The sequence below is a fragment of the Camelina sativa genome, chromosome 11 (assembly GCF_000633955.1).
Source record: "Camelina sativa cultivar DH55 chromosome 11, Cs, whole genome shotgun sequence".
NCBI lineage: Eukaryota > Viridiplantae > Streptophyta > Magnoliopsida > Brassicales > Brassicaceae > Camelina > Camelina sativa.
Window position 1 is genome coordinate 49056141 of NC_025695.1, and position 13211 is coordinate 49069351.

Below are 13211 nucleotides of genomic sequence, written 5' to 3' on the forward strand. Positions count from 1 at the left end.
TGGTGCATTCTTGATGGATAATCTTCCTTTGGTGAAATCACTTGTTGAAAAGTTAGCTCAGAACCTTAATGTTCCTGTCTCCTGTAAAATCCGGATTTTCCCAAACCTTCAAGATACACTCAAATACGCCAAGATGCTAGAAGATGCTGGTTGCTCGCTGCTAGCTGTTCACGGCCGAACAAGGGATGAGAAGGACGGGAAAAAGTTCAGAGCTGATTGGAGTGCCATCAAGGAAGTGAAAAACGCTTTGAGGATCCCTGTTCTAGCGAATGGGAATGTAAGATGTATCGAAGATGTTGATGATTGCATTGAAGAGACCGGTGTTGAAGGTGTTCTTTCCGCTGAGACGCTTCTTGAAAACCCGGCGGTCTTTGCTGGGTTTAGAACAGCTGAATGGGCAGCGGATAATGAAAAAGAGGGATTCGTAGATGGAGGATTAGATCAGGGAGATTTAGTTGTTGAGTATTTAAAGTTATGCGAGAAGCATCCGGTTCCATGGAGGATGATTCGATCTCACGTTCATAAGATGTTGGGAGAATGGTTTAGGGTTCACCCTCAGGTTAGAGAACAGCTCAACGCTCAAAACATTTTGACGTTTGAGTTTCTATACGGTCTTGTAGATCAGCTAAAAGAGCTTGGCGGACGAGTTCCACTCTACAAGAAGAAGCAATTAGATAAACTTTATGGAGTCCCTTGAATTTATACGTTCTTGATTCATTGGGTTTTATGTTGTTGTCTCACCAATCACCACTTATAAACAGTTTAATCTTTTATTAATATCTTCTGAAGTAACACTTTCACTATTTTGTTTCCATTGATCTGATTGAATTTTTCACATAATATATAGTTCAAAGATTTGAAAATGTAGAGAGAATAAGATTTAAAGGTAGAAAAAAAAAGTATTTGTTTTACACAAACTCCTCCGCGATTGACGGTAGCTGTCAATCACCACCGTCTGTCTGTTGATTTGACTCTCTTCGCCACAAGATTTTAGCGCACATTTTACTCAAGCAGATGGAGAAGAAACAGAGCGTTTCTTACGACCACGACAGAACCGCGTGCTGTTTTTGTCCATCCTCTCCAACACGTAGTGCGCAAGCATATCATTAGATTCCACAAGATTCTCCCGGCAAAGAAACTCATCGCCGCAAAGCCTCTCAACATCTCTGTAAAAATCATGAACGAACACATGCGTCTTCGGGTTCCCTCCTTTTTTGCTCCGAGCAAGAACCGCCGCCGTGAATATCGACGACATCCTTCCCGGTACATCACCACCGTCGCCACGTGGTCCATCGACTAAGATCACATCCCAGTCAACATCGTAGACATGATTCGGAAGATCATTGAGTCCTAGTTTACAGTCGGAGAAGAGAAGGTTCTGAACCGGACGACACTCGTTCCTCACCGCTTCTTTAACCGCCGACACAAGCTCACGCGCCTCACGTGCTTTCGTCGTGTACTGAACATCGAAGACATCGATCTCCGGGTGGATTTCTTCGAAGTAAGCTGCGTAGTAACGATTCTCTTCGATGAAAACTGTACGACCGTTGTGGTTTAGAGATTTCCAGAGAAGGGTTTCGTGTGTTAGGCCGAAGACTAGGAGATTACACGGCGGAGAGCAGCGGCGGAGGACGTCGGAGATCGATTTCATCTCTCCGTAAGACATGTGGAAGCTGTCGTTGGATCTTGAAGCGTAGTGAAGCATTGCATTGATGGCAGTCGTTGGCAACTGAGAGATCGGAGACGCCGAGGAGACGACGGGGTCGACGGCGGAGGAGACGTTTTTAGAATGGATGATAGAGTCGGTGGTGTAGAGAAGAGTTAGGAGGAAAGCGATAGTGAAGAAAGAGACGAAAGCGAGAAGCCATAGACGATTTGTGCTTGTTTGTTTTTGAATGTATGGATGAACAAGTATGAGCTTCGTGTTTGTGTTCCCTCCACTTTTCATCTTCTTCTTTTCCTCTGGTTTTCTTCTTCTCTCTGTTTTGGTCAGAGGAAGAAGGCAGAGGAGATTGACTCTGTTTTAAAAGCGAGCAAGTGTTTTGGTTTAGTGAACTATTAAAAAAAAAGGTCTGAAGCGTTATCAGAGAATGACGACAAACGTCACAATTGTGGTAGAAAATAGTATAATGTATAGTTTTTTTTTGTATTCTAGAAGATTAAACCTATTCCCTTTCCCTTTGAAAATGTGTTGTTTTGGCCTTTTGGGTTGGGGGATTTCTTGAAGGTGACATTTCTCTAATACAATTAAGAAAATAACATTTATCTTATATTACCTAATTAGTAGAAGTGTCCGGTAAATTTGAAGATAGTGAAAGTAAGACTAGTTCAAAACGAATCCTTGATGCAGTTGTAAACTTTGTAAGAATAAAAATGCACTGCTGTTGACTTGTTTTTTTTACGGGGTAGACTATTCATAAAACTACAAAGGACGAGTTGGACTAAACGCAAAATGATGACAATGTGTAATGTCAGGAGGTGGTTGTACCGTACATGCATGGAGCTGGTGAAATGAAGAAGAGAGAAGAGGAGGTGTCGGCGTTTTGGTTACTGCAAAGTGACACCATAACTAATAACAGGCCACAAGTCTTTGTCCCTTCTTCCTCTTCTTTGGTTTATTTCTTACGAAATACTAATATTTATATTTAAAACATTTCATTAAATATTAGTATCATATAGTGGCATTAGAAATTGGTTTCTAACAACTAACATCATTATTTATTCTTTTATTTAAAAAAAAAATTAACAGCTGAGTAAATTGAAAAAAAAAAAGGAAGAAAGATGTCATATGAATCTAGTCGGTTGTTCACATTGAGTATCAGATGTGCAAGTAGATTGTGGCCTTGCCCATCGAATTTGTTTGGAAATTTTGTAGGATCATTCTTGGAGCCAGTATAAATTAAAAGCTAACCAAAAGATTTACGCATTAAGATTCATCTAAACTAAATTACAAGTGTAGTTACTAATTTCACCTAATTTAAAGTGATGATATCAACCTAAACAGGTATTATGGTTAAAAATGTAAACCAATATTCACTTAATGTACTTTTTACTTATTACACCCAAGAATTTATAGATTTTCAGAAACTTTATTTTGAGGTAGATTTTATCTAATTTTGAAAAGAAACAAAAGATTAATTTTTCAGGTTGGACTTTGCCTTTGTCACATAAGGGATTCTCCCTTACTAAAATCCACCTGATATGGCCCATATTAGAAGATCATATTTTAGTTTTGGGCTTTAGTGTGTTGCCCATACATATTCCAGAAAAAATGTCTACAGACCCTTTATACAGTTTATATCTGTTGCCGAGGATTAGTTAACAGTTAACACCAGTATAAAGAATGATGGGTGCTTCTTTTTAGATCTTATTTACAAATGATGAAGTCAAATTCACTTTGGCTTCCGTATAGCCACCACCACCACACTTATAACCTTTAACAGCACAGTGAATAGTTTAAGGTTTAAAGTTTAGCCTCAAGTATACTAGTATAAGGAAATGACGCAAATGGAGAGTGGAGATGCTGTTTACATGTCACTAAAAGCAGCACGCTTTGCTTATCTTTTTGAATCTTTTATAAAGAAAGTTCAACCAAAAACAAAAAAAGTGATCATTAACAAACGAATAAATAACATAGAAGAATGGGAACAAAGAGATTCTTTTTATTTTATTTTAATTGGATATATGATTGGACCCAAAGTCGTACAACTCTGTAGAAAGAAGAAACTCTCCATACTTTGTCACAATGTCAATAACTATCGGGTTCACTATTATATTTTCCACCCATAATATCATTAACTATATATGCTTATGATTTGTCTTACAGAAATTTTTAAAAACGTCGCTATTTTGTAAAGATCAAAAAATTAAGGAAGACAAAAAAAAAAAAAAAAAAAAAAANAGAGGACCACAGTGTTTACTTGGCTACGAGTCTAGTCTTTTTACGACGGACCAATCACCAATGGAGCGGCTATAGCTCACTCTCACGGACTCGCTCAAGCCCTCAATAACGGCTCCAAACGCTGATTCTCAAAGCGCTTCAATACCGCGCGTGTCCCTCAGTCCCAATGCGATTCTCTCTTCTTGGAAAACATTAATTTTGCCCGCATCGGGTAAGCAAAACTCTTTTTGAAGAAGAAATGCATAAAATTCTGTTAATTTTTTTAACATCCCAGTAACTTTTTTGGATTTTTGTTGATTCCCCAAACCAAAAAAGCTTTTCTTGACTTTTTTTTTATATATGGGTTTACAATTTATACAACGATACAAAAAGATATAAATGCATTTTGAAGTTTTTGGATCGTTTGGTGTCATTTTCTTCTTCTACCTTACACATATAACGTTCGTTAGGTATAATTTGCACCCAAAGTTATTACTACTAGCTAAGTAGTACCCCTAGTATAAAATAGTAAATAATACGATCCTTTGTAACAGTCTCTACTCTAAATATTAATCGCCACAAGCACGTGATCCACTTCACAGTCCCAACATCTCTCTCCTCGTCTCTCACCGGACATACAGCTGCTTCCCATATTTTTTTTATTTTATCTTTTCCTCTTCTTTTAATTAGAAAGAACAAAAAGATACAATTCATATGGATTTGAATTGGGTCTAGTGTGAGTGTGTGACTTTGTAAAGAAAAAGTAAAAAAAAAAAAAAAATGACACTCAACTTTGTTTTCTTCTTCTTCATCATCGTCCTCCGTGTCACCGCCGGAGCAGAGCCAAATTACTTCAACTCATTACTTCCTTCCGATGCCGTTGCTTTACTCTCTTTCAAATCCACAGCCGATCTCGACAACAAGCTTTTGTATTCCCTCACTGAGCGTTACGACTACTGCCAATGGCGCGGCGTCAAATGCGCACAAGGACGCGTCGTTCGTCTTGTTCTCTCCGGCGTTGGTCTCCGCGGCTACTTCTCTTCCTCTACTCTCAGCCGTCTTGACCAGCTCCGAGTTCTGAGTCTCGAGAACAACTCGCTCTTTGGTCCGGTTCCTGATCTTTCGCCTCTCGTTAACCTCAAATCTCTCTTCCTTAGCCGGAATCAGTTCTCCGGTGCTTTTCCTCCGTCGATCCTCTCTCTCCACCGGTTGATGATTCTCTCTCTCTCTCGTAACAACTTCTCCGGTCCGATTCCTTCTGGAATCAACGCTCTTGACCGGTTAACTTCACTGAATCTCGAGTTTAACCGGTTCAACGGAACTCTCCCGTCGCTGAATCAGTCGTTTCTCGCGTCTTTCAACGTCTCTGGTAACAACCTCACCGGAGTTATTCCCGTCACACCGACTCTGTCTCGATTCGATGCGTCGTCGTTTAGGTCTAACCCTGGACTCTGCGGCGAGATCATCAACAGAGCTTGCGCTTCACGCTCGCCGTTCTTTGGATCGAGTACGAACAAAACGACGTCGTCTGAAGCTCCGTTAGGTCAAAGCGCACAGGCGCAGAACGGTGGCGCGGTGGTTATGTCTCCGGTGGTTACGAAGAAGAAAGGTAAAGAGAGTGGCTTAGTTCTTGGCTTCACCGCTGGTCTCGCTTCCCTTATTGTACTCGGTCTCTGCCTCGTCGTGTTCTCTCTTGTGATAAAGAAACGAAACGACGAACCAAATCCAAAAGGAGACACGTCTTCCTCACAGCAACAACATCAATCGCAAATCCAAACTCCAAGAACAACAAGAACAGTTCCGGTTACGAACTCGGATTCTGCATCTCAGAAGCGAGAGAAAGAGGTTCAGTTACAAGCAACGGAGCAGCTACAAAGCCGGATACCAAACAGTGGGAGTCTTGTCTTCTGTGGTGAATCGAGGAGTCAAGGGATGTATACATTGGAGCAGCTAATGAGAGCTTCGGCTGAGCTGTTGGGAAGAGGATCAGTTGGGATAACGTACAAGGCGGTTCTTGATAATCAGCTTATTGTGACGGTGAAGAGACTAGACGCGACTAAAACGGCTGTGACGAGTGAAGAAGCGTTTGAGAATCATATGGAAATTGTTGGTGGACTCAGACACTTGAATCTTGTTCCCATTAGAGCTTACTTTCAATCTAATGGAGAGAGGCTCATCATCTATGATTACCATCCCAATGGTAGCTTATTCAATCTCATTCACGGTAATTATCTCATCTTCTTCAATTTGTTTGGAAGGGTTTTAGTGTATCTAACTCACTGAGTTATATCCGAGTTTATGATCTTCTTTAATTAATTGCGTTGGTCTTAATCATGACGTGACTAACCGTTTTGGGGTCATAGAGAGGGACTACTAATGACCCACTCTTTGTATTTATTATAAGCTTTAAACCCTAAAAATTATGAAAGCATGAGTCTTTTTGTGTGTGGAGGGTTTTGTGCACATAGCTTTACCACTTAGTAGTAGTGAACTTGTTGACATTGAAGATGACCACACAAGCCACAGCGACAATCTCGGGTTTTATTTTACTATTAAAGTTTTGTTCTTTTGCTCTTTTTTGAAAATTTTCGTTCAATTACTTAGTCGTAGTGGGAAGAAGACAGACTTTGGTGGAACTCTGTGCTGTTTTTTCTCCACGTGAAATCTCGTCTTTTGCAATGGCTTTGTCTACTAGACCTTTGTGTTAGTGCTTAAATGCCGGAAAAATAAAAGTACACCATTTATATAAATACTCTTATTACTGAAACTGTAAACATTTTCCAAGAATGGGAGGATTGCATCTTAAGAATGTTTGTTTCTTAATCTGGTAATGCTTTGATTTGCTGCTTCTCTTGGTCCCATAGATATTGTACCAAATAAAAGACACTTCTAACTAATCTCCAAAATTCAGGTTCAAGATCGTCAAGAGCAAAGCCATTACATTGGACATCATGTTTAAAGATTGCAGAAGATGTAGCTCAAGGCTTATACTACATCCACCAAACCTCATCAGCATTAGTCCATGGAAACCTAAAATCCACAAACATTCTCCTAGGACAAGACTTTGAAGCCTGTTTAACAGATTACTGCCTCAGTGTGTTAACAGACTCTTCTTCTGCCTCACCTGATGATCCTGACTCATCCTCTTACAAAGCCCCTGAGATCAGGAAATCATCACGTAGACCGACTTCCAAATGTGATGTTTATTCGTTCGGTGTATTGATCTTTGAGCTTTTGACCGGTAAGAACGCGTCGAGGCATCCGTTTATGGCGCCTCACGATATGCTTGATTGGGTGAGAGCAATGAGAGAAGAAGAAGAAGGAACAGAGGATAATAGGCTTGGGATGATGACTGAAACAGCTTGTCTTTGTCGCGTGACATCACCAGAGCAAAGACCAACGATGAGACAAGTGATTAAGATGATTCAAGAGATCAAGGAGAGTGTTATGGCTGAAGAGAACGATCCGTTCCGGTGAATCAAAGACTCTCTGTAGGTTTCCTCCGAACAATTTTCCAAGTGGAGGGGGGGTTAAGTTAGAGAAAAGAGAATATAGGGTGCGTAAATGTAATTTTCTTAGGATGTGGGGTCGGAATTGTAAGACCGTTGGAATTTAGAGGACGAAAGTCAAAGAAGTTTCCTTTTTTCTTATCCGTGGATGATATCAACCGTTGAAAAAAATTGGGTATTTATACCACAAATAATTGTGGATTCTATTGAGGCCCCACCTCTGTCAGAATATTTATGACCCACAATGAGAGAAGTCAGTAACTACAGTACAAAGTTACCATTGACATGTATTTTTGAAATTAATATGATTTTTTTGTGCTATATTTAGTATTCTACTCTTTCATACAAAAATGGTTTATATTGTATTTAAATGTATATCTCTTATCATAATGCAACGGGATTTTAATTTTGATGTTCAACGTTTACAATTGTAATCGACAAACAAATAGTTGTTGTAGAAATTAGAATCACCAATTAGTTTGCTCAATTGTAAGAGTTTTACAAAATTAGTTGTAGAATCACCAATAAATTTTTTTGATGTCCATAACTATGTCAGTGCAAATTTGGATTGGAACAAAACGTTTATACAATTCAGCCCAAAACTAATTCAAGAGCAAAAGCCCATATCTAAGTTATGGCCTCGGCTCATCAATATTTCCATCGGACGACTATATATATCAATTCTCTACCAGATAAGATATACCAAGATTTTGTGTATGTATGTGGTCCTTTAAAAGAATACACAAAGATCTAGTATTTTCTTAGTCATAACTTCGAATGTAGGATGGATTGATACAACAATACACTGTTGACTTGATTTCTTATCCTATTTATAAATTTAGAATTCCGGATAACGATTTAGGAAGATTTGTTTTTATCGAATCCGATATTGGGAGTTTAATGAATTTTCGCCGGTTCGTTTATCTAAGCATATACTTAGTTTTACGAATTTGTTCGTGTGAAGCTGAATCTTTTTCTTTTTTCTTATTAAGATCTGCTGCAACTAAACTATTGTATCGGTTGGTGCGTTATATTGATTTAAATCAAAGATTATCTATGATAATTTACGAAAGGGTGTTATATATATAACCCGTATGGCCGGATTGGACTGATTCTGTTGTATTCGTTTATGTTAATGTAACAACAATAATATAAACACAAAAATGATATAAAAAGAAATTGGCAAACCCCATAATTTTGAAAATAAACATTGTAAACAAAGTGGTCCAGTTTCTATAAAATGTAATGATATTTTGCTTTTCCGGGGTAATTGGCACCATGTTCACGTGCCAACTGGGTCACAGCTAAAAGTTACATTATTAAAATCTCATATTTCCCAAGTGAAATTATTTTTTGTAATTATTCTTCTTGTAATATTAAGATTTTAAAAATTTTAAACCAAAGTCGTGGGAACAATCCAAATATCACTCAACTCCTACCCCACATATTTTATATGATAATTTCGATATAATGTTTTTTTTTTTCTAATTCTTTTGCGTGTAACGATTCCCAAATGATCGTAGAATTATTGTGAAAGGAACATAAATTGCTAATTAAATTTGTTACTATATAAATTATTCTTTGTGTGCTCCTAACAATTGAAAATACGTATATAAACGTTAAAATATAATCGGAATAACTTATAGATATATAAACAGACGTGTGTATATATGATGATTAAGGACCACCTAGCAAATTTTTGAATACAAAAAAAAAAAAAAAATCGCTTAGAAAAAAATAGGTCCACTTAGAAAATTAAGACTATGGAGGTATATATAGCAGATGGTTTCACATCACAAATTATTGAAATCGTGAAGAAACAAGTCAAGCGAGCAGCAAACATCATAAAATATGGCCAACTTATTAGTAGATTTATAGTTATATCGTATATAATATATGCTGCAGCCTGTAAGCTAATTCATTGTTAAAAAAACTAGAATAAAGATCATTATCCAAAGGAATTATTAATGGAGAAAATACAACTCGACACTCCTGAAAATAACATAAAACAATTATTGAAAGATCGGTTCTTTCGCGGATTGACATTTATCTAATCATTAATCTAATATCCACCTGCTGTATATAATACTATTTGATTTAGAAGAAACAAAAAAAATCAATTAATTTTATGTGCTTATTGTTATTGTTTTTGTTGATCATATTATTTGGTTTGCTGTTGTAGTTAATATCGGTTGGGAAACAATTTTCTTATTGTATAGTTATACATTTGTTTTTTATATGTAGTAGTGATTATATATAGTTTATGTGTGTCTTTGATTGGGTTTTGTATAAAAATATGATGATGGAGATGGAGCGTAAGTGGGTTCATAAAAATTGATTAATACCAAAATTCTCCCTGGGAACAAAAGTTTAGAGCAAAAGAGAGGACAAAAGTGAAGAAAACGGGGAATGGAATCAAAAGGGACAAAAAGGACAAAAACATACAATACGTGTCGTAATAAGAGTACACAAAGTCAAATCCTAACGGTATCCATCCCCAGCCTCACAGCCCACCGACCCACCGACCTACCGACCTACCTTCCTTCCTTGCTCCACTAATCCTCTCTGTACCGACGTTACTGTATTATCCCATTAGGGCAATTACATTAACACTAATACTACTACTACTGCTCATAGAAGGAGTTTGTTGGGCTTTCCAAGTCCAAGCCAACTCCCCTATTAGTATTATATTATTCATTTTGGGTCCATATAGCAAAGTCGCACGGATTTTTTATTGGACTCCTTCCCAAAAGACATCATACTAAGTAAATTTGGATTAGACTTATATATTAAAAACTTCTTTTCTAATTTTCCGATGTGGGACGTTAGTTTGTACTCAACAATACTCCCCCTCAAACCAAGGACCACAAATCTTAGGTCTCCCCTTCAGCGAAATCTTGTCACCATTAACTCGGTGCTTCCTTATTCGCAAGATACCCTTCTTATCGTGTCATATTGAGAGGCTTCTCCCACATTAATCATTAAGCTCATACCTACTTCTTAGGTTTATTTATTTCAACCTAGGCTCTGATATCAATTGTTGGGTTTTCCAAGCCCAAACCAACTCTCTTATTAGTATGATATTGTCCGCTTTGGGCCCAGATGGCAAAGCCCGCACGGATTTTTTATTGGATTTCTTCTCAAAAAGCCTCATACTAAATAGGTTTAGACTTAATTTATATATTAGAAACTTTTTTTCTAATCTTCGGAGGAACGTTGGTTTATTTACAATAATTTTTCATCATACAATTAAATTTTATTCTATGTTTTTCTATTTTTTTTTTTTTTTCACCAAGACACACACCAATAAAAAAAAACTAAAGGGGAAACGAAGCAAATTCCAGTTTTTTTTTGGCTTGAAAAGTACAAAAGAAAGGTTATTAAAAGAAGAGATGCGATTCTTGCAATACGAGTATAAATTATTTTATTTCATGGAATTGTTCGTAAAATATATCTCTGTGAATTCTTTTTTTCTTCAAATATTTTCTTATAATTCTACTAGCTACTCTAAAAATTGTACCAGTCAAAAATGTTTATCCATGTTACAAAAGTTTTCATTTTTTTTTTCTCTCTTTCTGATAAAGACTGTTTGTAAAGTTTTCACCATGCAATATGATTGGTAGTAATTAACATAGGATATACTATATGATTTCAGTTAATAATGGAGAAGGTTTTTTGACGATGATTATATAGGCTTTGTCTATCTGGACAGAGAGAGTTTTCAGGTATCTTTGGTATAAATTTACTAAGAATTTGGTATGTACAAATAAAATATGTATTGGCTTGGGGGGGGGGNGGGGGGTATATTCGTAGAGAAAAATATTTTAAAAAACTGAAACACACAGAGGTTTGCGTCCTATAATACATATGGATAGTAGAATATATATATATTTATTTATTTTTGATTATTATAAAAAAAATATAATATGGGATGCGCATATCATCTCCACCACCTCTTCATCCGCCTATCCTCTTAAAAAGTTTCTGTTCCATTAAACATAACAAATCATCACACAAAGATACAGCTTTCATCATCCTCCTCTCCCAATATATTTTTTCTTTATATTATTATTATTTTTATTTTAAAACTGATAATTTCGAACGAAACAGAATGTTTATTTTATAAAAAGAAAAGGAAAACTTGTTATATATATGTATACATAAAGATGGAAATCCAAGTTTATCTTCTAAATCCAACTAACCTTAAATTCTCTCTTCTCTCTATTTTACTTTTTTTTTTTACTTTTTTTTTGGGGCTATTGTCGGTGAATTTGGATTTTTTCTCATCCTCATCCTCCATCATCATAATACCTACCTGCTGCAAGCTCTCTCCGACATATTTATTCTCCTCTCTAAAAGCTTTCGATCGAAAGGTCTCTTACAAACCCACCACCCTCGAAAAGTCTTTTTTTCTCTTTGGAGGGTTTTTTTTTTCATAAAAAAAAGATCCTCTGCTCCATGGACGGCGGCGCAGTAGCTGACGTGGCAGTCGCCGGTACGAGGAAGAGAGAGAGACCTTACAAAGGTATAAGGATGAGGAAGTGGGGAAAGTGGGTCGCGGAGATTAGAGAGCCAAACAAGCGGTCTAGGCTATGGCTCGGCTCTTACTCGACCCCTGAGGCGGCGGCTCGTGCTTACGACACGGCGGTTTTCTATCTTAGAGGACCCTCGGCGAGGCTTAACTTCCCTGAGCTTCTTCCTAGAGAGAAATTCTCCGACGAGGATATGTCTGCTGCTACGATCAGGAAAAAAGCTACGGAGGTCGGTGCTCAGGTTGATGCTTTAGGTACGGCGGTTCAGAATAACCGCCACCGTGTCTTTGGTCAGAATATAGATAGTGATGATGACAAGAAGAATTTTCATCGGAATTATCAAAACGGTGAAGAAGAAGAAGATGATCAGGAAGAGGATGACAAGGGACTGAAGAGTGGCGGCCGGTTCTTGGATCGGGTTGACTTGAATAAATTACCCGACCCGGAAAGCTCCGATGAAGAATGGAAAAGCAGATATTAATTAAAAAAAAATACTTTTTTATTTTATTTTGGAGCGGTGGCTGTTGCTAACGTAAGCTGCGGCTTTGCTTCTACGAATCACTAGCGCCGTTCATGATTTTTTTTTTTTTTTTTTTTTTTTTTTTTTTTTTTTTTTTTTTTTTTTTNTTTCCTTTATTGCGGGTTTTGCGGTTTATGGATTTTTAGGCTATTGCTTAAAGGATGCAAAAATGTATATTAAAGCTACTCATTAATACTCATTAAATGGAAAATTTCGCCCTATTTCTTGTCTTCTTTTACTTTCTTTAAGTTAGTGTTTAAAAAAGGAATTACTCAAAATACCCTAAACTTTAACTTGTATTCCAAACATAACACAACCTTAAAATCAACAAAATTCCTATTTTTTATAGGAAATCTTAATGTAAGAAACTAAGAAAGGTCTTCTTTACTAAAAAAGATTAGGAACAGTTTTGTTAGAAAATGCCCTCTTATAATTTCATATCTAAGGGTTAGTAAAAGATTATATCGAAGGGATGGGATATCAAGTTGAATAATAATAACGGGACAAAGTATGACCTACATGCAATATCATATAAAAGCAACTTGACATTGTCTATCTTTATTAATTACGTCTATATGTTTTTTTTGTTTTTCTTCTAGTTCATAAAGTTTGTAATATATATATATATATACATAGTAGTAATATATATATATATATATACATAGTAGTAATATATATATATATATACATAGTAGTAATGTATAATAATATGGATAAGATTTTGAGTCGTCCGGGGACTTGGCTTGGAGGGGTGTTTTGTTTTTTTGTCT

General features: G+C 36.7%; 4 protein-coding genes across 4 annotated transcripts in view; 3 read left to right on the forward strand and 1 right to left on the reverse strand.

Annotated features, from left to right (window-relative positions):
- Nucleotides 1–803, forward strand: part of LOC104727309 (tRNA-dihydrouridine(16/17) synthase [NAD(P)(+)]-like) — an 8422-nt gene extending 7619 nt beyond the window's left edge. The window contains exon 4 of the mRNA XM_010446377.2: nucleotides 3–803. Coding sequence (XP_010444679.1) covers nucleotides 3–697 — 695 coding nt within the window. The 3' untranslated portion in view covers nucleotides 698–803. The remainder of the gene's footprint in view (nucleotides 1–2) is intronic.
- Nucleotides 790–2116, reverse strand: LOC104727308 (protein IRX15-LIKE-like). Its single transcript, XM_010446376.1, has one exon. The coding sequence runs from the start codon at nucleotides 1946–1948 to the stop codon at nucleotides 1007–1009; it is 942 nt and encodes a 313-aa protein (XP_010444678.1). The 5' UTR covers nucleotides 1949–2116; the 3' UTR covers nucleotides 790–1006.
- On the forward strand, nucleotides 4369–7710 carry LOC104727310 (probable inactive receptor kinase At5g67200). Its single transcript, XM_010446378.2, has 2 exons — nucleotides 4369–6104; nucleotides 6792–7710. The coding sequence occupies exons 1-2, from the start codon at nucleotides 4661–4663 to the stop codon at nucleotides 7355–7357; spliced, it is 2010 nt and encodes a 669-aa protein (XP_010444680.1). The 5' UTR covers nucleotides 4369–4660; the 3' UTR covers nucleotides 7358–7710.
- LOC104727311 (ethylene-responsive transcription factor ERF010) lies at nucleotides 11350–12662 on the forward strand. The gene has a single exon (XM_010446380.2). It carries the CDS (start codon nucleotides 11848–11850, stop codon nucleotides 12400–12402), a length of 555 nt encoding a protein of 184 aa, XP_010444682.1. The 5' UTR covers nucleotides 11350–11847; the 3' UTR covers nucleotides 12403–12662.

Bases quoted from the DNA above. Each gene is read 5' to 3' on its own strand.
- LOC104727310 (XM_010446378.2), top strand. From the start codon at position 4,661: ATGACACTCAACTTTGTTTTCTTCTTCTTCATCATCGTCCTCCGTGTC. The intron at 6,105-6,791 runs GTAATTATCTCA...TCCAAAATTCAG, and splicing joins CTTATTCAATCTCATTCACG to GTTCAAGATCGTCAAGAGCA.
- LOC104727311 (XM_010446380.2), top strand. From the start codon at position 11,848: ATGGACGGCGGCGCAGTAGCTGACGTGGCAGTCGCCGGTACGAGGAAG.
- LOC104727308 (XM_010446376.1), bottom strand. From the start codon at position 1,948: ATGAAAAGTGGAGGGAACACAAACACGAAGCTCATACTTGTTCATCCA.